The 27,177-nt window shown below is 32.6% G+C and overlaps 2 protein-coding genes and 1 long non-coding RNA gene across 4 annotated transcripts in view; 1 reads left to right on the top strand and 2 right to left on the bottom strand.

The window, feature by feature from the left end:
• LOC139095057 (uncharacterized) overlaps positions 1-18,545 on the bottom strand; it is a 33,370-nt gene extending 14,825 nt beyond the window's left edge. The window contains exon 1 of the mRNA XM_070646304.1: positions 18,438-18,545. Coding sequence (XP_070502405.1) covers positions 18,438-18,545 — 108 coding nt within the window. The remainder of the gene's footprint in view (positions 1-18,437) is intronic.
• A 6,158-nt stretch (positions 18,546-24,703) lies between these two features.
• LOC139094831 (uncharacterized) lies at positions 24,704-26,058 on the top strand. Of its 2 annotated transcripts, none has more exons than XR_011544798.1 (3): positions 24,704-24,838; positions 24,912-24,986; positions 25,811-26,058. It is a non-coding gene; the product is annotated as an uncharacterized lncRNA (long non-coding RNA). The 2 variants fall into 2 exon arrangements; XR_011544799.1 differs by lacking the exon at positions 25,811-26,058 and adding an exon at positions 25,051-25,771.
• LOC139094829 (3-oxoacyl-[acyl-carrier-protein] reductase FabG-like) lies at positions 25,990-27,109 on the bottom strand. The gene is made up of 2 exons (XM_070646019.1): positions 26,484-27,109; positions 25,990-26,403 (listed from the first exon to the last, which is right to left on the bottom strand). The coding sequence occupies exons 1-2, from the start codon at positions 27,028-27,030 to the stop codon at positions 26,186-26,188; spliced, it is 765 nt and encodes a 254-aa protein (XP_070502120.1). The 5' UTR covers positions 27,031-27,109; the 3' UTR covers positions 25,990-26,185.
• Positions 27,110-27,177: the final 68 nt, after the last annotated feature.

Raw genomic sequence — 27,177 nt, 5'->3', positions numbered from 1 at the left:
AAACGTGCAATATGATAAAGAGTTGAGGATTGAAAGGAAGACAGACGGCAGGAGCTTTTAAACGTCAAGAGTCTCATTGAAATATTTTCTCATATAAATCACCAAGCATTTACCAGCCAGTTGAGAATTACAGTCTGAAATTATCATAAATGAAAATACTTACGATATGTTGTGTGAATGTACAGGCATCAGACACGATAAATGCGAGAATATAAATGAGAACAAAATTCGCTCTCTTTTTTTGATTTGATAGAAAAGTTTGAGAATCTTTGGAAATTCCAACTTCTTTTCCTCTCATTATCTAGAACATAAAAGCGTGCCTGATGATTCTCACAATTTTTTTTTTGTTCCTTGTTGCCCATATCAAAATAAGTGACACAAAAGCACAAAAAGGAGAAAAATAATTTTTCTAACTTTTGATATCTTCAATTCCATGTGTTGCCATGTTAAGCATCATTTAGCTACAATTCTATGTCCACAGTCATATTTTGTAATGTCTTGGATGATTCTGTAGATGGAGGAGGTAAGTGACGTGATTTTAAATTGTGGTAGCAGTTGTAGGCTGGTCGTAAGGATCAGATGTGATCCGTAGCCACTTTTAGTTGTGGATCTGCAGCTGGATCATTTGTCGGCTGCCTTCTACTCAGAGCTCGAAGTTGACACGGATTTGTATGAAAAAGTCGACTTCAGTTGAAATGCCTCAATGTAAAATTCAAGTTAACTTTGTGCTCTCCTCCTGTCAATTATCAATTCCAAATTTAACACTGTCTGTATCAACAGCCTCTTTAAGATATGACAAAATAACTAAAATACCCGGAAGGCACGTGGTGTGGAAAATGTGAGAAGTGTGGTTCACACTGGCGTGGGTCCGGATTTCATTATCAGATTCACACCGGCTTGATGCCTTAGGGCTACGCTTATGTCAATGCTGTTTCTAAAATCTCAGTATACCAATCAACATTTCTCAGTTTTATTAACAATTCAATTTTGAAGATAGTTCCTATAACAATAAAATCTTAATAAATATCAAAATTATTAAAGGTATTTACAGTTGTCAATCAATTTTTTTATAATTCTTACTGATTTACGGAATATTTTTTAGTTCAAGATATTTTCTCAGTACTGATTAATTCAAGGTATTTAAGCAGTCAAAAAATTTCTTCTATTTATTACCTTACTTTATATTAATTAAAAATTTCATGAATTTTCAAGAACGTTTGGATATTGCGAAACGTTTAGTAAACAGGGACGTTTACAATTTTGGTATTGAGTTCAAATTTTGGTTCATGATTTTGTTGCAAACCGTTTTGGTCTCTAGCGACAAAAATTAAGAAGACTCCGACACTGAGCTTTTAAGGCTCCGCTAAAACCTTTTTATTAACACCTAATGGAAGCCAGGAGTGTGGTCTAAAAAGCTATTTTAAGCATTACATAATTTCCGAACGTTCCCTTCCAATTTTTCTTGTTCTTCTCTCAGCTTATAAAAAGACAAGACTTTAAAATATTGACATCCAGGGGCATATCGATCTTGTTATTGAAAAATGTTTGGCCAGAAGGGTAATTTTTGTTATCTTTCAAAGCCTTTGCAAATTCAAGAGAAAAATATCCACTGGCTACGAGCTTTATGACATCTAATCTGGAACTTAAAAACATGACATCATTTATATTTCTAATAAAGCTTGTTGACTAGACTTTGTTTGTTTGTTGTTACAACTAATTAACTGAGTGATAAAGCTTGGGGTCCTGTTGTTCAGACAGTAGCCTTAAGGGTAGTCCACCAAGGTAGAAAGGGTAAGTGACCTGTCGCTGCTTAGGTTTAAAATGATTATTTAATGCAGTTTTGTCCCAATTGTGTACCGCAACATACTTATGTTGAACTTCTTAAACTCTTCAAGTCCAAACCAACTTCATACTCTAGTGCTGGCACTCATAAAAATTTGATTTCAATTTGAATCATTTTTAACATCCACAAAACAATATCTACTCTTATCTGTAGAATCAACCATACATACTTTAATTTTTCATACATTCATACATGATAGGTCCTATCTACCATCCTCCTATCCGAATTATAAAGTATATGAGAGTGATATTATTATTATTACTGCCATTATTGTTATGAGATTATTCTGACACAATTTGGATAATCATTGTTTTCAATTTGTTGTATAGAATGTCAAGTTAATCGTGATTGTGTGTTTGTGTGTGGGTATTATGAATATGATGCGTATTAAATACAGATGAAGGTCTTGAAAGTAATGGAGAAATGGATCGGAAATTCCATGTAATGACTTTAATCAATTCTCTTGAAGTGACAAAGCAAAGAAGAATACTTCCTTTTTTTCGGTGTGGTATTTTTACGAGAATAAATTAATATAGATTATTTCTCAAGGATGAATTTCGGAATTAATGAGCAAATGATACTTTATACTTAAGGGACATAAATGATAAGTAAGAAGAAGTAAAAATTCATTTAAATAATTATGATTTAATGTTAACGTGAGTTCATGAGAATTTTGAGATCACTTGAGGGTGGAAAAAATTACATTTAAAGCAGGTAACAGCTTTAATAAGAAAAATTGAAGCTTTTTGTAGTTTTTTGCATGAATATAAATTATTTCTCTTAAAGATTGTTCCAAAGATTAAAGATGATTAGATTAGAAGGAGTAATTAAATTGAGGGATGTCATTTGGAATCACAATGCACTTGAACTAGAGGTCGTTAGCTTATCTCATAATGAACGAATGGGAATTTTTACATACATCCTTCCTCACCCTTCTTCTTTTGAGTTACAAAATAATCGATTCAATGTCGCTAACTTAGTACGATCCAATAAAGCAAGCACTCCTCTTAATCAGCGCATCGTGTTTGCCAGAGCACCACCGTCTCACTAATTAGGCGCGAAATTGCCTTGACAGCACCTCACGGAAGATATTGAACAGGATATCGACCCATTTTTTAAGGTGAAAATTTCTGTTCATCGGCACGTAGATGCGCCGGCCTGCAGGTTTGGGTCGAACCTTATAGTTTGTCCAAGATTACAAGCCTTTTTAGACCGTTTTCTGTCTGCAGGCCTGTAATTTTGAACGAACCCTACCTAAAATGAAATGTTCTAATGAAATTTGGAAGAGTTACATAATTTGATTCATGAATGAAATTCGTAATTCCTCATAAATATTACATTCTTTATTTTTCTCGTACAGTATGACTTGCACGTGGAGAAAAATTATACAGAAAACAAAAAAAGAAGCCCAAGAGGAAGCTTATGGATTCAATAATATACAATATTTCCATAAAACCACTTTGAATGTCGATTTTTTCCATTTCTTCATACAGTAAGTTACATCCAATTAAATTTCAATTCCTTTAAAGATCATGTTTAAATGTTATTGATTAATGTATTGGGTTTCCCAGGACCAATTTCCAACGAAGCTTTATAAGGTTCTCTTTAATAACTTTAAGACACACATGTTATTCGAATGTAGGACGACTTTAATGGCTTTGTGGGGTAACTGCAACGATGCTTGACTAGAATTCAATGTGATAACTTGAGGTAATAAGTTCAAATCCCAGCTCAATTCCAAATATATGATTTTTCAGCTTTAATTGCTTAATGTACAGGATCAAGATGAAATTAGAGCTTTAGACAACACTGTATTAAGGAAACAGGTCAGGAACATGAAGCATCACCGTAAATAACTCCCTCCATTAAGGAAATACGTCTGAAAGTTGAAAGCAAATTCCAACCATCCAAGGTAGCAAAAGTTTTCAACCCTAGTAGCTTTAAGACATTATAAAGAGTAAGTACTGTATATGACTGAACATAATGTACTCCATAAAATAATGTCAATTCTTACTTCTTAACAAAAACTCTTCGTCTTCAAAAAGAATGTGATTGTACTGCATTGAATATGAGAAACAGGTGCTTCATTAAAACTTTTTTGTCTTTACTTCTATTTTTCTTTCTTTTTTGCTTTGTATGTCAAGAAGAAATAATTTTTTGTACCGTGATTTCGACGACAAACATAAATTTCTATGTGGAAGGGAATAAGAATATGATTTCATATTTATAGAATTAAATTTTAATATAAATATGACTGATTTTGTGTTCTTGATGCTGTAACATGACAATACCATGAAGGAGGGGTTTATTTTTGACTGATATGTGCTATGAATAACTTTATAATGATGACATTTTGTTCTCGAAAGAGTTCTTGTTATTGTTGAATATAACCCGAGGTATATGCATGAAGGAGGATCTGCCATGGAGCATCACAGACTCCGAAAAAGCTCTTTTATTACTAGCAAATGGAAGCCGTCCACGAGATGTCATCTAAATGACTCCAAAGTGTAGGTTATGCTAAGCTCTTGTCGATTAATTGGTCACTGACAGCATATCCAGGTCCGTTCCATAAAAAGCCCTGGTACTGGATTTTACGATGCCTATTTCTAAGTTCCCAACATTGAATTTTTACTCTCAAGAAGCTTAAGTATCTAAACTTCCTGAAAATCACTAATTCTGTGATGGGATTCGAACTCAGAAGTTCAAACTCAACTCGAAATTTCGAAAAGCACATCTTGTTAAGTGAGCTATCAAGGCTTTTTTCCTCCTTTATATTCTACTGCTGTGCGACTAAATAAATGAAAATTGGCAGATCTAGTCCGAACCATTCTAAGAATCAAACAAGAATAAAACTCATTTGACCTTCAAGGAACATAAATAACATGGCATAATCCCAAAAGAGTATTTTTCTTCAAAAAATGAATCTGATACTGATTTAAACAAACAGCTCGTTGACCTATTCGCATAGCAGAACAATTTTTTTTATATTATGTATCAGCATAAGTCCACATTTATGTGTAATAAATCATTCCTGAGTTTATGTTCATCAACTAAAAGCTATGCGGAATCTGTTAAATTTTGTGGTATATTGGCCTACAATGCTTTATGTTTACGGTATGACATTTCACCACAGAAATGTGAATGATTATGGGATACAATCATGGAATGAGATATAACCTTTTTAAAAATTAAATTTATGATTTTTTAATGCTTTTGATGTTCTTTAATCGGGAGAATTTAGCTGATTAAAATTAATAAAATTTGTTTCGAATATTACAGATCAATTAATACTTATTCATCATATGTATGCTTCAATAAGCTGTTTAGCTGATGAAATTAATTGAAATTTAGTATGAAATTTGTTACATTTTCAATTGATATTAAAATATATTAAGCTCATTATAAGATTAACTCTAACATGACAATTCCACAAAATTTATTAAGTAACAAATTACTCATTCCAGTGACTTGATCGGTAGGAAACTAAAAACTTCTGTAAAACACAAAATTATGATTTATTTTGGGATCTACTTAATTTTAATTCTGCTGATGAAATCTTACATATAACTGAAGGCTTATTTAAGACAGCGGTGGTCAACCTTTTTTAGGGTACTGTATTCTTTGATTAGGATACTTCGGTCAAGCAGCAGTAGTGACCTATGATCTTGTTTTTCTACAAAATATATTAAGTACCTCCTCAAATCTACGCTAGGTTTACCTTATCATGAGCTTCTCATTGGCTATACAGTGCCTTTGCCTAGGTATTGTCTTCGTCTAAGCATATTAAAGCAGCAGACAGCTTTAAGCAGCGCAGCAGTCTTAAAGAAGGCAAAACTCTTTATCCTTCCATAGGTAATGCTTAAACAAAGACAAAAGCTACCATGATACTGCCTGGTACCTTTCCAAAGGCACCTATCTGACAACTCTGATCGTGAACATTGCGCTCAGCATACTCTGTTCTTGTAAGCATGCTCTTTGCTTACTAAGGCTGCTGGATTCTGCGGCATACAGATTGTCAACCACTGATCTACAGCACACGAGTGTACAGCAATACAAAGTATCTAATATATATTTTTAATCCCATTGAAATATGATTTCTTCAAATAATCAATTAAAATTGATAATATTGATGTATTCAGGCACAGCAACTTGATATTTATTTTTATTGTAAGCCGAATAAATTTATACATGTGCTTTGCGACTTTTTATCCAACGTTTGCCAATTAAGACACAAAAATTAATTTTTTTCCTGAGCCATAAGAAGATTGTATCAATTGCTTAAGACTTATAGCTTTACATGCTTCAATATCTATAATCCTCTTGACAAAATAAATTAATTAATCACAACAAATTTGAAAATGTAAACTGTCATCACTAACAACAAGGATGAATAAACTTCAAGGTCATAGAATCATCAATCTAAAAGTTTTAAGGCATACAATATGTGGTGCCACATGTCTATTTTGTACAACTTTCACACACATAAGCTTAATGTCATTGGATTATAGAATTTACATTGTACATTACATTTAATATTGAAAAATGACTTAAAGTAGCAATTTTATATATCCATAAGTACTGTTTAAGCTTACTCACAACTCGTTCAGTGTATGATAATATGGGAGAGGAAAGACATTAGGGACTCTGTTGAAAATGACTATTATCCCTTTTGATATCCAGAACAATTTGCAGATGAACATTATTGCTATAGCAGTGGTCGGCAACCTTTTATTTTTTGAGGCATAACTTGATGGTAAGCTTTGACTGAAATTGCACTAAGCATACGAGGCATTTCCAAGAAATTTGTAGTGTGGCATACATGCTGCCCACCACTTCATCGCAGCACATAGAGCACTAGTGTATCGCAGCACATAGGTTGCCCACCACTGCACTAATGTATCACAGCACATAGGTTTTCCATCACAGCACCAGGTTATCGCAGCACATAGATTGTCTATTACAATACTATTGTGCCGCGGCCCACAGGTTGTCCACCACTGTTCTACGGAATGTTAGGGAATAATGATCGTATTATATAGTTTCCCCCATCTATAGGCTCATCGTTGTTATTTTTTTTTTTGTCTATTTGTATTACTTACAATTTGAAAGAGCTGAACACATTCATGGATGCCTTTTGTTACAAAATCCGGCAGTTAGTTTCATTGCTCCTGCTTCCTATTTCTCTTCTCATTTATTCAAACGACAGCGTCTACGTATGTTTATACTTGCATGGGATGTACATACATGTGTGTAACAGCTTTAGGCATTTCACATTATGAATCGCATTTTCATTCTTTTTGTTACTTCCTGTTAACATTTTTTTACGATTTTCTTCCTTCACTTATTTTCTGCTGCTCCCCTCTTGCTCTCATTTCTCTTTTCTTTCAATTTTCCAAAGCTTTTACTCACTGCCTTCTGTCTGACTTAATATGATGTCATGTTACATACGTAAATATGTACACATGATGGTACATGACAATGGATGAAGCATTTTTTTTTTATTTACAGGAACAAATTTATGTTAAGCATTCAACTGTAAGTTGGGGTGATTTTTTTTAAACTGTGTACAGTTAAATAAGAAGATTTCGTGTGTAGATCCGGATATTTTTCTGAGCCGAGTTTGTGCTTTTTTAGACATTTTTATGAAAAGGAAAGAATTGAAATGATTTATTAAGGTTTGTCATTGTACTGGTATGGGGCTTTATGTATGACGAAGGGAAAAATAATTAAGCATTTTAAAGTGTATTATGTTTTTGGGAAATGTTTTGGTTTAGATTTTCATGCATATAAATTAGCTGTGAACATTTTAAAGAGGGTCTGTTTAATGACATAGATATTTATGGTCTTCACAGTATTTTGATCTCATTTTTCTTGAAATCTTTAGTTTTATGTGATTTTTTGAATTTATTATTTTATGGACAATCATAAGTTAGATGGGGTTTATGGAAGTATATTAAAGAATATCTCTTGTGTATCTGGTTGTTTACTAATTCAGTGGTGGGCAACCTTTTTTATACAACTTGGTGATGAGCCTCGGCCAAAGACGCACACGGTTTACTGTTGATGACAATTCCAAAAAATATTAGGGAGCACACCAGTGTTTCGCGGCTCATAGGTTGTCCATCACTGCTCTAATTAGCAAAAATCTAAATCTGAGCTGTAAATTTTGGAAGTCTAAGAACTAATTGCTTGTCGAGGAATTAAGCGATTGGCGGGACCGATGACTGACTTTAAAGCTGACCAAATGTGAGGTATATATCTCCTTGTTTCATCCCTTAATATCGGTAAATACACTGAAGACAGAGCTATGTTCCAAGATAAAGCTCATTAATGGATAAAGTAAATCCACAGCAACATGTCTAAAGACTGTCATCTCCGAAATCAGGCTTAGGGTAGTAAGGCTTAAAACTGACCATATCCAAAATCAACTTGTGCAAAAAAATCAACATAAGGTAAACAGGACTAGGCTAACAACGAAACTCCAGAGCAAACGACAATGAAATAACGATTGTTCAATGGAATATTATGTAGGACGTTCTAAATTTAGTCATGACTTCATGTGGGATTCATATGATCTTTTTCACTTTATATAGCATTTAATATATGGAATACATAATTAATGTCTTGCGTAACTCAAGGGATTCTGTTATTTCTTAAGAAATCTATACAAAACCCAAGGTCAGACACAGCCATAGAAATTGCAAAATCTGACACAGTATCTGACTCTAGACAAAAATTTATCAAAACTTAATTTTCACTTTGCTCACAAAATTTCAATATTGACGTATGAACTATAGACTTGACTTAAGCAACTGTTCATTCAGCAAACTTCATCTTTACAAAAAATGAATATTTGATACATCCAACAAGGAAGTCAGCACATCAACCTTTTTTCTATTCAAAAGTCAATTTGTTCTTTCATTCGTTGCATACTATAATTCAGATTATCATCACTTCCTGTGTAGACTCAATGGAAAATCTCTTAAAAAATACATGGAAGCATACAGTGTAGCATAAAAGTTGTTGACTGATGACCTACGAACATAAAAATTCATCATATCAAGGTCAAGTTGAGATAAAAATTCATAAATCTCATGTTAAACACGAAACCTTTTCGAGCTCATCCATAACCCCTCCCTTATGATAAAGCATAAAATCAACACATAATTTTTTTTGTCTCATTCATGCTGATGTTGATTTTACCCTTGACTAAGCTCTCTTTTGTATGATTATTCCACATATGTGTGTTAGGCTCAAACTGTAAGAAAAATATATGTCTATAATATAACAGAAAATTTCATAATCAGCTGACACGCTTTTCATATCTTTTATATCCAAATGATACTTTCATCTATTTCTATACATTTATGATACAATCGTATTATTACATGAGTGGCACAATAACAAAAAAAAATTTTTTTTTTTTGTTGTAAAACCCTTCATTCTCTCTGACTCTCATCACATATTTTAAATCTTATTTTCATCGCATATGAGACATGATGGTATTTTTTTGTGCTGTTTTGTCGTTGCTACTAGGGACATTTGTCAGGAATGGGCTTAGGCTGGCAATTACATTCTTCCAGATAGCACACAGTATTGATGACTTATTTATGAGAATGTAGGGAATGTGTTTTAGGGATAGCATCGAGCTAGTCTGCCTAATGCCAATTTCGTTCTGATTTCACCCTGTTACCCAATTGCACACGAATTGCAACTGAGTACATTACAGGGCAGGCCAGGCCTTGTGACGTACTCGTGTACTTGCAATGTGCAAGGCTCGGATCCAACTATGGCCAGCTCATAAGGCTGGCAGCTTATACATAAGAAGCCATTCTCTTATTGTCTAAAGTAAAAAACGAGCTTTTGAACCTAATCATGCATAATTAGTGAACAGCTCCTTAGCAGATGCTACATTTCGCTCAAAGTCAATTCCATCCATACCAAATAAATCAAAAGCCTCCCCTCTATAGCAAAAGCTACTTAACTACATCCCTGGCTCGCCATCATAAGCACATACTCATATCATATGTTTCAATCTTACTTTAATCATTCTCCTTTGAATTCGTCTGCTGTTGGGATTTTTTTTGCTTTATTTTCCCCCAAGTATGACATGACTTTTTCTTTTGCTGGCTTCCATCATAATATTTGAAGGGTTGAATGATCTGGAAAATAAAGTTTCGTAAAAGACATGATTTGATGACTTCATCGACGTCATTGAGAGGTGAATATGAAGTTTTTTGCTAGGTTACACAACAGCTTGATGAAAAATGATTAAATTTTGTTATTTTAAAAGTTGGGAATTGAATTTGAAGTTGGGGAATTGAGTGCAAAAGTATTGAAAAATTTAGATTTATTGATATGTTGTGCTGTTTTATGATTGCAAAAGCTAGAAAAATAGGAAAATTCGGTCGGAATTTCTGTGGTGTTTGAGCAGAGTGGAATCAAGGTTATCGATCCATATATCGAATGCGAGAGTAAGGCCTCTGTGGTCTAATGGTTAGGCAACACACCGGAGTTCTGTGTTGTTCTGTTCTTTTATGAATACCTGGCTTCGATTCCCAAAGTCTGATCTCTCAATCATCATCTGATTTTTACCCATAGATTCAAAGCACAGCTGAATTCGGATTGAGATCACTACGAGTTTTTGGATCGAAATAAAAACTTTTTGACAATTCCAACTTTAGTTGAGTGTATTCTCAATATCAAAGAGATTTCCTTCCTTCAATGACAACATTTCATCTCACAAGTATATGTATTTGACATCAGGATTGACATTGCTTTCAAATACTTAAAATTTTTGGTAATCTATGTAAGAATTGCTATTTTTTTGGCTTGTGTCTGAACAATCTGCATTATTTTAACATCTCAATTGCAATCTGCTGTAATTTTTTCATTGCAGACGAACTTTTTAATTAAAAAAATTTTAATTTTTTTTCTGAAATTCGAATATGAATTAAGTATTTTTTGCCGAGTGGTCCAAATGAGGAAGGATCTGTAATGGAGCTTTTAAAACATTGCAATGAAACTTTCAAGGCTTGTTCATGGAGCTTTCAGGACTTCGTCATAGAGCTCTTAAGGCTTCACCATAGAGTTTATAAGGCTCACCCATAGAGCTTTTAAGGCTCTGTAATGTAACTTTTAGGGCACCGCCATGGAGCTTTTACACGTTCCGCTAAGACTCTTTTATCAATACCAAATGGAAGTCTCCTAAATTTAGCAGCCATATGAATCTCATACAAAACCCTGCGGCAGAGCTTTCTTTATTTGTGTCATTCGGGCTCATACTAGTCAGAAACTAATTTTTTGACTATAATTCCTCATTTTATAATTCACATTCCATATTTTCCCAATGTTTTTTAAATAAATAAGTATCATAAAGTTTTATTAGTTAATTTCATAATCCAAACTTGCACATAAAGCTCATTTTTCCTCACATAATATGTTCATCATTACAATCTCATATCATTTGCTGTATCCCATTTTCATGAAATATTCATTTAACCCAATTTAATCTTTCTATGCTACTGCCATTACTACATGTATGAATGATGGCACATTGTATTTATTACACTCTATTACTGCAATACAGTGATTTCTTCTTTTATTTTTATTTGGGTAAAATTGGCAATGAACATCAATGATTGTACAGTTGTGGGCGGAATGTAAGCGGTCCACTAAAAATCCTATTTTCATTGGAATCGTTTGAGCTCATCTAATTTATAAATCAATGCTCCAACGAAAAATGTCAGTGATTTATTACTACATCCATGTACACAAAAAAAGAGAGAGAAAATATACAGCATGGGATGAGGGACATGAAAACATAAAAGCATAAAAAAATGTGAGTTAAATTGCTACTTATGTATAAACACATAAGAAAAGAGAGACGAGTGGAAGGGAAAAAGAAATTGTTGCAGGGCATGAAAGGTAAAAAAGTACACAGCAAGCAACTTAGAGGCTGTTCATGAATGATGTCTAATAAATATCATTTTATATTCATGTCTCAATTTTTGTTTTAAGAATCGAGCAGAATATACATTATGTAAGGGTTGGAAACTAGGCGATCTCACAGAAGGCATGTTTCACCATACATACAGCTAGTGGCACATATTTTCTCTTATCCATGTCCCAATCTTCGATCTTCTCGTGGTGGATTTCGTTAGTCAGTCTAACTGGATCAACTAAAAAGAGGTTTACAGGCATGTTGGGATGTTTCAACTGACGAGTCCTGCTCAAGGCTAAATGACGTGATGATTGAAATGTTAGTAATTAGAAAAAATCGAGGTCTGTTGGCGATATAGCCGCAAATTCTTCAAAAGCTTGGTATTTCTTGGTGTTTTCATGGAGCCTTATATAAAACGGACTTGTTTTAGTCATGACTTCTTATTTAATGACTCGTATTTCCTGGTCTCACAGGGGCGCCGCCAGATTTTTTTTTAAAGGGAGATGAGGTGATTTTGTATGGAATTTATGGAAGGTTTTTTAGAATTTCTGTCTCAAAAATCCACCAAATTGAAGAATATTGTCTTAAAAGAGGTTGTTGATCCCCCAAATCGAGACTTATCGAGACCTAGATTTCGGAGAATTCCCTTGGAATTTCGGTCTTGCATTCGAATCTGAAATTTCGGGAAACCTCCCCAACTCCTCTTTTTGGCTACGCCTCTAGATCTGTCTACCTAAAAATAAAGAGCATGACTACATATTCTCTTTTGTTCTGACGTGGTTCTGACGTCATCACCAAACAACCCCTTATTGTTGTTCATAAAAATATTTATTTCTGCAAACGATAGATGTGAAATTGAATAAGAGCGTGTGCTTGCTGCTTATGTCCACGTATGCTTTTGCCGAAAAAAAAATTGTTCCTTCTTTTTTTTGTGTTTTGTTTCTTTCTCCTCATATTTATGGCAAATAAAAAGAATAAATGATGAAAGTTTTGTTCAGAATGCAGGAACGAAAAAAGTTTATCATTCACATTTTTTTTTCGTATTTATTTCATAAACAATTGAGGATTTCTTTTCATTTTCTTCACGACGGTAATTTTTAAGACGAACAGAATAAAGGAATGAAAATGCCTTTTTATTATCTATATAATTCATACATGTAATTTGAAAATTGCGTGAGGCCGCATATGGAAAAGTTTTACTTATATTATTTTGATTTTCATTGAGGTGAATTTCAGTTCCTTTTTTCTGAGAAATAATAAAATATCAAAATTTGTTGAATGAATTTATGAGCAAAATTCCGGTGTACTTTTTATATTTTCGCAAGACAAATTTATTATTTCTTCTTTTTAGACTTGCGAAAAATGACATTTGTTTTTCCATTTGATGGCATTTCATTTTTCGGTCCAAATTGGAATTGATCGACTGTGAAATTCGACTTTTTGAGACATTTACATATTTATTGTATCAAAATAGGGTTCGGACAAGAACGCCAGGCTTTCATTTCCTGCATTTTAGAATCGCAGGCCAGTATCTTAGTTCGTAAACAATTGAAGGCTGTAATTTTTAAGACGAATCTAAAGTAATGTTTTGAGTTCGTCCATAGTTGCTAGGAAACTATAGGGCCGTTCACTTATTATGTAACCCACTCTCTCCTTCCCTCTCCGTGCTTTAGAATTTCAAACCCACTTCTACCTCTTAAAAGCGTTACGTTATAGATGAACGACCCCTAATTAAGTATTCATTTTATACGCACTTAACTTTAGCATACGAGTATGCTTTAACTGCTTTGAGAATATTAAACACCATATCTTAACTGGATGTGCTGCAGTCTACCAAACATAATTAAGCTACTTTCTCAAATACCCAAAATAAAAATTACCTTCCACCAGAAATGAGATTTGCAAATTTTTTGGTTGTGTTTACGAACATTTTTCATGAAAACAAACTTAAGGAATCGAGTGGGTAGGAAGCAATTTTCAAATGAAATTCTAACTAGAAATTACAAAGCAAATAAATTCATGCCCAAACGATACGATGCAGCAAATTACATTTTTCCAGGTAAATTTGACCAAATACAGTTGTCATGGAACCATCGGAGCTCCTCCACGTGTTGCTGTCATAACGCGATGATGTAGCGGTGTCTTGGCAACTAAATTGTGTTTCTCAAGATGATTGAGTTCTTAAAACAAGTTCTGAGGATTGTTCCATATTTAGCGATGATCTGTTAAAGTGAAAGTTTGTTGAGTAAAGTTCAATAACTGCCTACATGCCTGAAATAAATTCGTTGAATATTTTCATACAAACGAACAAAAAAGCACAAAAGAATCTATGATGTATCGATGTTTTGACCACTTTATGTCTATCTAGATACAAGCATTTGCAAAACTTCGAAGTTTATGATCACGGCTATTTGCCATAAATTACCGCTGGGAAAACAGAAATACAAAATCTCTATCGAGTGTTTTCATCGTGGATTAATTCTGTATTCTTAACTTTTTTTTGTGCTGAAAGGTTCAAATTTGTATCTTGTAATGTAGCCATAAAGTAAATTATAATAGCAGAAACAGCAAACGCATTGCTGTATCTTGAAATAGTATAGAAGAAGACTTTACAAGTTTGTGGATATAAATCTTGTACAATTTTTGCTTACAAAATGCAAATAATGACAAGTAAATAAAAATATAAAGAAGTATAATGAGGACTGGACTGTCTTGGCATGAGAAAAAGTAAGGATAATCATAGGATAATCAGTATAAGCAATCTGCAGTAGTAAGAAGCATTTAAAGGCATAAAGTCTGAGTAGATTTTCATATTTAAATTTTCTTAATTTTTACGTGGGCGATCAAACGATGTCAAGTGATACCCAAGTGACGGTCGGACCTTTTTAATTGACATTTCCATTAAAAGCAACGAAATTATCGGTGATGAATTTCTTAGAAGGTTTTAAAAGTTCCAATAAGTGAGTTTACATGATGAAAAAAGGCATCGAATAGAAAACTTTTCGGTTCAATTAAAATTCTGATTCTTAGTAATGTCTCTAAATGCTAAACCTTCTTCTCCTACATAACTATAGTGACATAAATTTATTAGGAAAATTCATTATTTTTGTACAGTTGCCTGACATAAAAAGAGCATGTCATTACAAAGGGATCTCGAGAAGTCCTAGACTTCTGCAGTCATGGTCTTGAGATTTGTCGAGAATACCAGGAGAATACCAGGATCTCGAAGATTCCTCGTATTCTCGGTGTAGTTTGAAAATTCGACTAAAGCAAGACTTCAGCAAACCCTAGTCACCACGGTATCGTAAGCATCCTCTTTGTCTGCTAATGACTCCAACATTTCCAGTTACAAAATCCTGTTTCGACACATGCTTTATAAATCTCAAAAATGACCTCTGGATTTTTTAATAACAAAATGTTTCACATTATGTGTTTCATTATTTCTTTTGTCAAATCTAGAATCTATGCATATGACTTGTTAACAACTTTTGTATTGTTAACTTAGACCTAATAGGTATACCATGTCATACATCCTACTGTTGGTAGCATTATCTAGAAATTGTGTTGTACTTCAAGGTAATTAAAGTCGAATTTCTTTGATTATGAATGTCAAAAGTGAACTGGATATTTGTTTAAAATAGTGAATCCCGAGCGACACAGATGAAGAATTCTCTGGCACGAAGTTATAAGGCTAAAAGGAAACCGCCTCTATTTGGCAGCTACACAAGACGGCTTCCTTTTGATAGTAAAACAGAGCTTTGGTGGAAGTTTAAAAATTGCGTGGTGGCTCCTTCCTCACTTGTGTCGCTCAAATATTTAGTAAGCATATTTAGGGATCCCCTAACGAAGACGCCTTTTTTGGTGTCGCTCGGAATGATATGTGCTTCAAGACACCATTCTGTGTTTGAGAGTTATTATGCCTTGAATGTGAGCTTCTGATGTAAAGGGACGTTCGAAAATTACGTTATTCTTAGGGGTGAATTTTTACATTTTTGTCCAAATTTCGGTTCATGATTTCTATAAAAAGCAATAGGATAAAGAGACAATGGTCTAAAACCGTTTTTTTCAACATTATGTAATTTACGTAGGATCCCTACATGTAACGTCCTTACATCCTTGTATTTGAACAGCATTGCTTGCAGAGAAAAAAAGATTCAAAATTTTATCTTTTAGCTATAAAATGTTTAATGCTTTATTTTCCATCGACATTGTCTCAATTTTCAAACATAAATCTATAAAACTAAACCAGTCCATGTCATGTCATGAAGGCTAACAAGCAGAATCATTATCGTGTTCTTTACTGTGGAAAAAAGTGTCATTCAGACAGAATACAAAAAAAATCTTTCATAACGAAGCAGTTGCAAAGGAAGGAAAAAAATAATTAAGCGAATTTTTCCATTCCATTAGTTTGCATATCGATAAGAATCTTCACTCCTTTCTGTCCTTCTCACTCTCTCACTTTATCCTATGTACAGTATTTTTATGTCACTTTCCATTTCACTAGGCTAATTAGAGCATTTAACAAATGAAATTACAAAATATTACTGTTGAATCTATGTTGCTGCTTCTGTTGTTGAACACAACAGTCTTTTTAATCTTCCATGTTGTACAGCGCGACTTTTTATGCATTGAGATTAATTAAGTTTCTGCTTCATCTGACAAAATTAATTAGATTTATATTCTTTGTTGGCATTTTTGTTCTGTTTCTTCTTTTATTTAAATCAGTGGTGGGCAACCTGTGTGTCGTGGCACAACGGTGTGACGACATGAATCACATGTCGTGTGCGGCTTCGGTTGAGGCTTACAACCAAGATGGGCCACGAAAAACAAAAGGTTGTCCATTCCTGATTTAAAGCTATCTCATCTCTCAAAAAATTGTATGTGCATGTTTATGCTGTGACATTTGTTACATGACTGAATGATGTACGAACAAAAAAAAAGAATTAAGTTATCAATTACATGCATGTGACAAGCCTATAGAATACAATATTGAAATTCAAATTGAATGTTTTTTTGCATTCAGTGACTTTGTCATTTTAACATTCGATCAAATACTGCTTTACTATGCTGAATATTTCATTTTTTTCATGTAAGGAAAGCATAAAGTTAATAAGAAGTTAAATTGCTTGATCCACGAGCGCATGAAGGTTGGAATATTTCCTTACATTCGATGTAACATAAAAAGGCTTCTTTTTGAAATTGTCACACGATTTTTCCTTTGAAAAATTTCTTAAATTTCCTTTTCATTCAACATGATTTTGTTGACGATGTTTATCTTGAATTACATAGGCGTTAAGTTTAATGCGTAATTTGATTGTTATAATGCGATTTGCTTTAATATGGATTACTTGATGGAATCTTATTTACATGCATGAATCCGCATGGGTATTTTAGTAAATGAAAATTGTGTTAAATCAAGTCTGATGACTTACTTCCTTGGTGAAGGTACACGAGTGTCCATAGCCGCATTGAGAATTCATCGAAAGCTGGATCTGTCTTTAGATAACTTCTGCCAGTTTATAATTCACAGCACTTTCACATTGTTGCTCTCATAACAATCCCATGCGCTTTTAGGTCTAACTCGAGATCTATTTCCATTATGACTGTACCTTAGCAAGTTTGTTTAAGCCAGAAATAGTGCCTTGCTAGTCAAATAAGCAAGGCGATTGGCTCAAATTTGATGTGGCAACTTGAAAGCCATGAGTTCGAATCCCTCCAAATCCAAATCTATCCTTTTCTAACGTTTAGACACTTTGATTGCTTAATGTATGAGAACAAGAAGTATTAAGGTCTCTAAACAATGTCTACTGTTGATATGCATCATTACAACTCGACATCACTTACTTCCTAAGAATATCTCCATTCAAATATTACATCTCATTCCACAGAAAGTTCTTAAATTTAGATATTTAATAAAATCAGACATAACTTTATTCAACAATCTTTTACATTCATTAAGTATGATTTCATTTAGGAACACAGAGACTATAAAATTACAATTATCTTCGTAATTTTCATTCTCACTTCTTGAAAAGGATTTCCCTTCACTTCAGTGTTTACATTTCATTGAGAAAATTCTCATTTTATCTCGTTGAAGTAAAATTCCTTTTTTGTTCAGCTTGTGTGAAAGCTTGTCTATTGCATGTATATATTTAAGATTATATCATACGTAAGAAGAAAATTTTTGAAATTACTTGAAGATTTTAAATTGTTCTTTAGAGAAATTTCAGGATTCATTGATCTGTGAAAAGCAAAGTTGCTGTTAATGTTTTTAGCAAATTATAAGCGTGTCTATGCTGCTGATTATATAAGAGTTCTAACTTTTAAACTGTTTATCTTTGTGTTTTAGAGATAAATTAAAGATAAATGAGCAAATAAATGAATTACGTAATGCTGAGGGGATGGGAGGAGTATGTGGGTATTAAAATGAAGCATACAATTACAGTGGGAGGAGGTAGTCCAAAATGCTATTTGAAGTGTCATGCAATTTATGAACATTTCCTCAAAGCATCCTTAATGCTTGCTCTCAATTTAATGCTCGGATAAACGCTACGCTTTACCTCAAGGAGCACAATGCGGAGAACCGCACTTTCCACCACAAAATGGATCCAAATCAGCTCACGATGCTGTCAGGATACCTATGCATCTTACCATTAATATAGCGACATAGCTGTGCTTTAGCAATCTTGTTACACTACTCCAAACAGCACAATGCAGTAAATCGCATTTTCGACGCAAAAATGGATCAAAATTAGCCATCACGGTCAACAACGTAGTGGTAACCTAGCGACCATGATGTGCTATTCGGATACATGATACAAAATTTTTTTCTAATTTTCAAATTCCACATAACATTATTGAGGGCAGCATCGAATTAGTAATTTTCCTTTGAAATTTCATTTCCATTCATACATACATTGACATGCATAAGAATTTCCCTATCAGAATTCTAAAAACAGAAAATGCAATTTTCAAATTCATGTAGCTGGAAAAAAAAGTCATTGGATCTATCTGGACGTTCATAAGTTTATGAAATATGAAGTACTTTTACATGTGTAAAAATTGCATGCAAAAAACACAAAAATAGAAATAAAAAAAATTTTCATCTGCCAACGCGTATACAAAAACGAGAGAAATAGCTGGAAGAGTGAGAATCCAGAATGTAAAAATAACTTTGCCATTGGGATACAGTTAGATAAAGTACTTTGACAGCCACGAAATAAAGTTGTATGTTTGAAATACAGAGGAAAAAAAAATGTTAAAATAATTTCTATTCAGCATAAAAAAATTATTATATTGCAACAGAATGTGCCACAAACTTTAGTGGATGTTCCCTTTTTTTTCCTCATACACAAAACAGATGCAAATAAAGGTTTTTTTCTTCCTTCCTTTACTCGTTGTGTGTTATATGTCTACTACATTTATCAGTTCTCTCTGCTCTTTTTTTTTTGTTGTTGTGTGCACGGGAACATAACAGCAACAAAAAAAAAGTTCACAACTCTTCTTTTTTTTGGCATTGTAAAAATTTTCGCATATTTTAAACATACAAAAAACTTTTTTTTTTCTCAACTCACGGAGCGTTTATAAAAATAAACACTAAAGGATACAAGCAGAAACAACAGCAATATAGACGAGTAGAACATGAAAGCAATAAATGCAATGTCGATTACGGAAAAAATAGCTTTTTGCACCTTTTATGAACTGAAAATGGGGAAAAAATAATATTGGAAATTGGCCTTAAGGAGGAATTATTGTCGCATGATTTATATGGCTTTCATGGTGTTTTATTTGAGTACAAAATTGAATTTATAAATATTGTGATTGGGTGATAAGTCACTGTTGATGTGTTGAAAGGTTTTAGATCGATTTTGACGCTGTTTCTTCCTAAAGTGAATAGGAGGTGATTTGAATAATTTGTATGAAGTTCAACAGAGTTCTGACTTCTTTCTAGTATCGTTATTATAGCCAAAATTCAATCTTTAAGGTTGAATTCTTTAAAAAACTCTTGATAAGTATTAAGAACATATCAACTGTCGTTTAATATTTAAATTTCATTTAAAATTAGAATAGTTTATTCTCCCTTTTATAGTTGTTAGTCCCCTTAATAGAAACATTTAGTTTGTTCTCAATCTTCAAACAATAATGATCTTATTTATTTATTAAACCAAGAAGTATTATATACTATCTATGAGCTGGATAAATCAACACTAAACTATCTCTTAACGCTAGCGTTAAAGTGATCAATTAGATATTATAAAAAAATTCAAGCAATTTCAAAAAGCGAACAAAAGATTGTAAATTTATTGAATTTTACAGCAATTTTAATTGAATTTGATGCTTTGAAAATAATGCACGAGCAATCCCTGTACTTGAATATTTCTTGCATGAGAATTACGTGTGGTAAATTCTTTCCCGAACTGCAAGTTTCGTTAAAATAATCCAACAAACAGGAGTTGTGATGATAAAGAATGAAGCATGAAAAGAACCAGGTTAGTTCAGAAAATCTCAGAAATTTTGTATCAAATCTCTCCAAGAATCTCACATAACTCACATAAATACAGTTAGGGTTGCCTCTGATTTCTTAACAATCGTGCTGTCCTCGGGCTCTCTCATTCCTGATGAATATGAAAATTCTTTCAATATTAGTTTCAAGAACTTCTCAATTTATAGAGAAACATTCCATTATACTGTAATTCACTTAAAATAATTTTCAATTTTTTTCAATCTTTTTTTTTTCACAAAGCTCAGACCAGCATGCAATGTGAAACAAATAAGCTTTTAATGCTGTGTACAGAATGTAAAACTTATTGGCGAAATAATATTATCTTTCGTTTTTTAGTCTAGCTGTATATATATGTGTTATCATCATACAATGAGACTAAAAAGCATGGCATGGTACGAGAAAGTAGAAAAATAGCAAGTTTAATAGAGAACGTAATAAATGAATGGGATAAGCGAAGATAAAATAAAAATTTATTCAATTAGAGTTTGTTTCACCAGCAAAAAAAAAAAAGGAAAACAAGCAGTGTGCAATCTTAAAAGAGAGATAGCTAAATGTGCACTTAAAATGTTCATTTTACCCCCATGGGACTGAGATGATAGTGGGAGAATTCAATTGTTGATTATGACCATGAACAATGAGGAGAGAGGAGGAAAAGTTTTGTTGAAAAAATTAAATTATACTTTATGATAGTAAAGCTTGTGACTATTATAAAGCTTAAGGTGCTTATAATCTTTTAGTTTTGAATTTAAAATGAATCCAGTGATCAAGAAAATATTTATGACAAAACAATTAAATCGAAATTTTATATCTTGACAATGAGTCAATGAAACCATACACGTGGGATGCACAAAATGAATGTATTAAATTCCACATTATCTGATGATTTCAGCAAAAAGAAAACATCCAGCATTAATTCTCAAAATAAGGACACAAAAGATCCTCAGATTACCCCGAAAATATTGATGACAAAACAATTAAATCGAAATTTTATATCTTGACAATGAGTCAATGAAACCATACACGTGGGATGCACAAAATGAATGTATTAAATTCCTTCAATCTATGGAGACTACATACAACATATCTGGAGATTCTCAATGGATAATATCATTCATGTTTGTTTATTATTTTCAGATTTTAATGAATATTTCTCGAATTTTCAACGAAATCTGATAAATGTCAATTTTCATGTGTACTTTTTAACCAGGGTCAGATGCAATCGTGTGATTTCTGACAATATCTGCGATTTTTTCCAATCTGAATCACGAACTGTTATATTTATGGATGGGAGATTTGAAATTTTGAAGATCCAGAGATATCAAGTTGGAGGAAGGGGAAGGAGGTGTTTAGTGGACGTCCCTAAATGTAAATTGAGCTTTATATTGTAAGCCTGACGTACAAATTTGACTTTCAACATGGTTTTATCAAGAGCAGCTGCAACATTTCCTTCAACTCCCTACAACAAACATCAAAACACTCAATTTTACACGTATTATTAACTACATACATAAGTCAGAAACATTGATTTCACTCCACTAAACAGTTTTCAACTTACTTACTTACTCTTATGATCGTCAGAAGCAAGCAAAAAAATATGGAATGTAATTTAAGCATCTGTAAATAATCCTTTTATTACACTTTACTTATTTACCTATAACTCCATGAAATACAACGTAAAATGTAAAATTCAATCCATTATAATCGATGGCTATAGCCATTGTTTATAGCTTTTAATGTAAATAAATTTTTTTTAAATAATAAAATTTATCGTACAGAATTTTTTGTTGTTGTTGTCTGAGAGGGAGAATCGAGTTGCCTTTAATTAATCCATTGAATTGTTATGTTTATACAGCTTTTAGCTCTTATATGTATGTATAAAATGGATGTACTATGTTTTCCTTTGCAATTTTATTTAGTTGCAATGCAGGATATGGTTAAAGAAACAACATATGTTACCAATCCATATTTGCTATGTTTTATTCTGGCTTCCTTTTTTTATTCGGAAACTAACTAGCAAAAGAACAATGACAGAACAACTATTGTTTTATAGATTTTAAATAAATAGAGTTTTTGAGGAAGACTTCCACTTCTACCAACTCTTGTACTTTTTGTTTTGTTTCTTTCAATTTTGAATAAATAATAAAAAAAAATGTTTAAAGTCCTCGTGCTGTTGATCGAGGAACTTATGCGCTGTTTTCTCAGTATTTGATTAGTAAGACGAAACCACAGTAAAATTTGAGCTTTTCAAATGAGTTGAAAATTAACTGCTAAAATTTATGTGAAATTTAACGGTTAAAAGAAATTCAAACTTTCAAGGAACTAAAAACACGTGAATTTTTTTCCATTAAAGATTTAAAAATTATTAATTAAAGCATTTAACCATGTTTCTAAGCTACCAAACCAATCAATAATCCAATAACTCGATGGCACGGAGGTAATGCTTCAAATCAGAGCTCTCTGCGATGTCTGGTTACTGAGATATCGCGTCTCACCCAGACGATCAAAGTGAGGTTATAACCGTCATTTCTTCAAAAACAAGCTAAAAAATATTCTGCATATACATTTCATACATTTTATGCATTTATGCTGAAACTTTTTATCCTCAGTCAGAAAACCTCAATAAGATTCCGATACTATATACTGAATTCGTTTTCAAACAAATAATTGAGTGAGAAAATTAAGTTTCTTTTTGTTTTAAAATTTCCACTATGCAACTATAATGCCATTGTACGAGAGTTGCTTTGACTGTGAGTTTATTGTACCATGTCATGTTGATCTTTTATTTTAAAACAGGATAAGCTAACAAAAGAGCTTGTTCTCAATTTTTTTTTATTTGAGATAAATTGAATTATTTTGGATATTTTTTGATAGTCAGTTTAATAAAATGTCAACTATTGAGTAGGACTGGATTGAAGCTTCCATAGCCTAATCTCACATTAATTGGATTTTTCAGAATTTTTGAAACAAAAAAGGCAACTTTGATGTTAAATTTCAACTTTTATGGAAAAAGGATTATCAAAATTAATCTGAAATGGTTTCAGGTGATACGATGTGTTGCTATAGTATGCGATGAGCTACGGACACTGATTGACAACTGAATCAACTAAAATTCTGTGGTAAGCAACATTTTCGTATCACAGCAAACTACATAGCGTACCAAATTACATTAAAAATATAACAAATAGCACACCAGTGTGCCTTTATGAGATCGGTAGTCAAAAGAAATGACGTTATGAGTGCATGATCCTGTCCAAGATGTTGTAAGTAGTCAACAGTTGCATATTTACCGCAAATTCTATGTATATCCTTCATTCAAATCGAAAACTAAATTTCCAACTAAATCTGACAAGAACAAAAAAATTCCATAAAAAGCACAACATATGTATTTGCTAGTTCTAGTTTCAAGTAAAATCCTGATTGAATATTGAGTTGCTCCTTTGACCAATTCAAAAACATACTCCAATATTGAGTATGTACTTGTCGAAACATTCCAATCTCGTGTAGAGTTTTCATTTAATTCTAAAATTCAAAGAATTTTACTTCCGAGAGGACTTTCTTTTGACTCAAAAAAACTTAGATTCCAAACAATGAGATATTGTCATTCGCTTTCAGAATTGCTCCTAAAACTATAGTTGCAATATTGTCATATTCTCATTTCACAGAATGTGGAATTCTTTTTTGTCGAAACAATTGTAGACTAATTCATGTCCTATGCATTTTCCATTGTCTCATCCTCATTCACACATGAATCCATACATTCTCTTTCCCATAACACAAAAACTAGCCTTCGAATGTTTCGAAACGGAACTAGCAAACTACAATAAATCATGCAAAAAAAAATTGCAGTCATTCACATTGCCATGAAGTGTCCACTTACTCAATCTCATTTTTTATTTCTCTCCTTTATTTTATGAATGTATGTACATATAATATTATATGAATGCTGAAAAAAAAATGCAATCAATCACAGTCGATGAGCATGTCCGAGATGAGAACGGAAACCTAATAAAATTCAAATTGAAAAATAAAAAAAAAAGCATTCACAGGTACGTGCTCATACCTTTTATTTTTTTATTTCCTATTTGCAGTGTCTGTCTGATGTACTTCCTCATTGTATATGAATAAAAAAAAATTCTATTATGTTGTTTCCCCACATATGAGAGATATTGCTTCGTAGTAGGAATAGACTGTTGGAAATGAATTGATTATGGGGCATTTTCTTGGAAATTCGAGAGCTGTTTGCTTATGGCTGCTCAATTTTCGTAGGTGCAGATAAAATGTTCAGCTGTTGCTAGGGGTTGCAGTACCTGCCCAAGTCTAGAAACTTAAATAACAATCATAATCTAAACAATTAAACAGCAACTCTGGAAATCTGTTTAGAATTTCAAATCTGAATAAATTCCGTCATCTCGGAAGTTTTTTTTTTCTCACCTCAAAAGTTTTCCCATTATTTTCTCTGTAATTAACAATCATACTATAGCTTAATGCATGCCATTAGTTAGTAAGCATTGGAGCAAACTATTCTAAATGTAAATAAAAACACTAAAAGGTACAAAATTTCTCAATTTAGTTCTAACCATAACTCAAAATGAAAAAGTATTTATTCAACTTTTCCACAATAGTGTGCTAAAAGGATGATTTCAATCTCTAAATCTAGAACTAACATTTGCATGGTTAGTTCCATCCAAACACAAATGGTATGCAATTTTTCATTGACCAAAGTGTATAAATTTATATTTTGTGTTTTTTTTATTGCTGAAGAGGAAGAGAAACTACAAATGTCTATAATCAAAGCATGTATACATGTATACATTCCAATATAGTGAGAGAAAGATATGGAATGGATGAATTGTGGCTTTTTCTGTATTGTGAAGTATGAGATGGAATCGATATTCATCAATTATTTTGACATCATTTATTTACTGCACTAAAGTGCAAATTTCACTGTTAAGTGGACTGAAACTTATAACCGGTAATGCTCACTTCGGATAGTCATTGATTCAGGTCATTTCTACATTATTGTGTGACTGACTGATAAATGAAGTGCATTGCTGGTTTTCATATTATTTTATTATATCCATTCTGTCATGCACATTTTCGCTATATTTTATGGGCTACTGACCATACCCGTGTCAATTTATTTGTGCTTCATAGCTTTTTTTATCCAATGTTATAACAATGTCGCATTACATTATCGCATTAGAAAGCTGCAAAATGAGATGCGATTAATGAGATTGAAACTGAAAAATTGTTTTTTATTCTGTTGAAGCACCAATAGAATTTATGTTACGTCCAAATGCCGGACATTCAATATCGGTTCAATAAAAAAATGTGCAAGGGAACATTTATTTTATTTTTCATCTCATCCTCCCCCAAATTTTAGTGTGAGTGATTCTATATCCTGTAATTTGCTGGTTCAATGATTTTTTTGTATTCATTCATGTTTTTGAAAACTTGATGGGATTTTTTTTTATGAATGTTTATTGACTCAATGCTATTGTTTTTATTGGAATAAATTTAGATTGCATCTGCTGCTAAATTGTGACTGCATATTCGATTTTATTGTTTGTGGATTTAGCTGACAATTTGAAATTTATGACTGAAAATGATGCGAAAATTTTTGAATTTCAAAATTACGTTATTTTTTCAAATTTTGAGAAACCGTTGAATCTGAAAATTTGCGAAATATTAAATGAAGTCTTTTTAAGGTAAAAAATAGCTGCACACTCCAACTCACAGAATCAATTTTATTCGAATTTTAAATTGACAGCCAATAAATGCAATTTTTCATTTACATAAGTGACACACACACGACTTTTTTTATTTTTATATTTTCCCAATAAAGGCACATTTGAGTGGAATATCGGATTCATTAAAAAATGTTTTATTCAACAAATTAACGTAAGCATGTTGCATGACGACCTCCATCGACAGGAAGAGAAGCACCAGTTATAAAAGTAGCTTGGTCACTCGCCAAAAATATAATTGCATTTGCCAATTCATCAGTTGTTCCTGCACGTCCAAGAGGATGGGTTGTTTTAGAATGTTCCAAAAATTTGGCATACGTTGCTTCATCCATACCACCGCGCTTATGGAGATTTGTTACTGTCACACCTAATATTTAAGTAAATTTATTATTTAATGTTACTTGAATCATTGCCAGATTTTATTTTATGGCAAAAGAATATTCTCACCTGGATTAACTGAATTTATGCGAACATTTTTCGGTGCCAACTCTAAAGCCACACACCGAGTAAATTGATCGACTGCAGTTTTTGATAAATTATATGCAAGGACGCCTGGAAATGAGCGAATTCCGTTAACACTTGACACATTGACTACATTTCCTTGTGTTTTTATTAAATGTGGCACTGCCAACATTGTTAAATGATATATGGATCTCATATTAGTGTTCATGATTCTGTCATATTGTTCTAATGACGTATTCTCAATAGTTCCAGTTTCAATGATTCCAGCATTGTTAACAAGAACATCAAGCTTGCCAAACTTCTTAATTGTCTCTTCTAATATTCTCTTTGTATCATTTTCATTAGTTATATCTCCTGGAATTAAGAATGGCTGATCATTTCCTTTACATTCACTTGCTACCTTTTCTAAATTTTCTAATTTTCTTCCGGTTAAACTTAATGATGCTCCTAATTGTGACAGCTTTTGTGCTGTACGTGCACCGATGCCACTGCTAGCTCCTGTAATTAAAACAACTTTTCCGGCGAAGTTCATTGCGTAATAACTGCGTAATTAATAGTTTTTTGAACGAGAATATTCTTATTGATAAGAATGTAAACAGAATGAAGTTGGCTGCGGTTTATTTTTTGAATTGTGGTTTTTGTGGTCGTTAAGACTTGATAATACTTGATTATCGCAATT

The sequence above is a fragment of the Chironomus tepperi genome, unplaced genomic scaffold (assembly GCF_022539635.2).
Source record: "Chironomus tepperi strain 1889 unplaced genomic scaffold, CSIRO-AGI_Ctep_v1 contig_359, whole genome shotgun sequence".
NCBI classification, from domain to species: domain Eukaryota; kingdom Metazoa; phylum Arthropoda; class Insecta; order Diptera; family Chironomidae; genus Chironomus; species Chironomus tepperi.
Note: the sequence above shows the minus strand (reverse complement) of the source record. Positions and strands in the feature narration are given on the sequence as shown.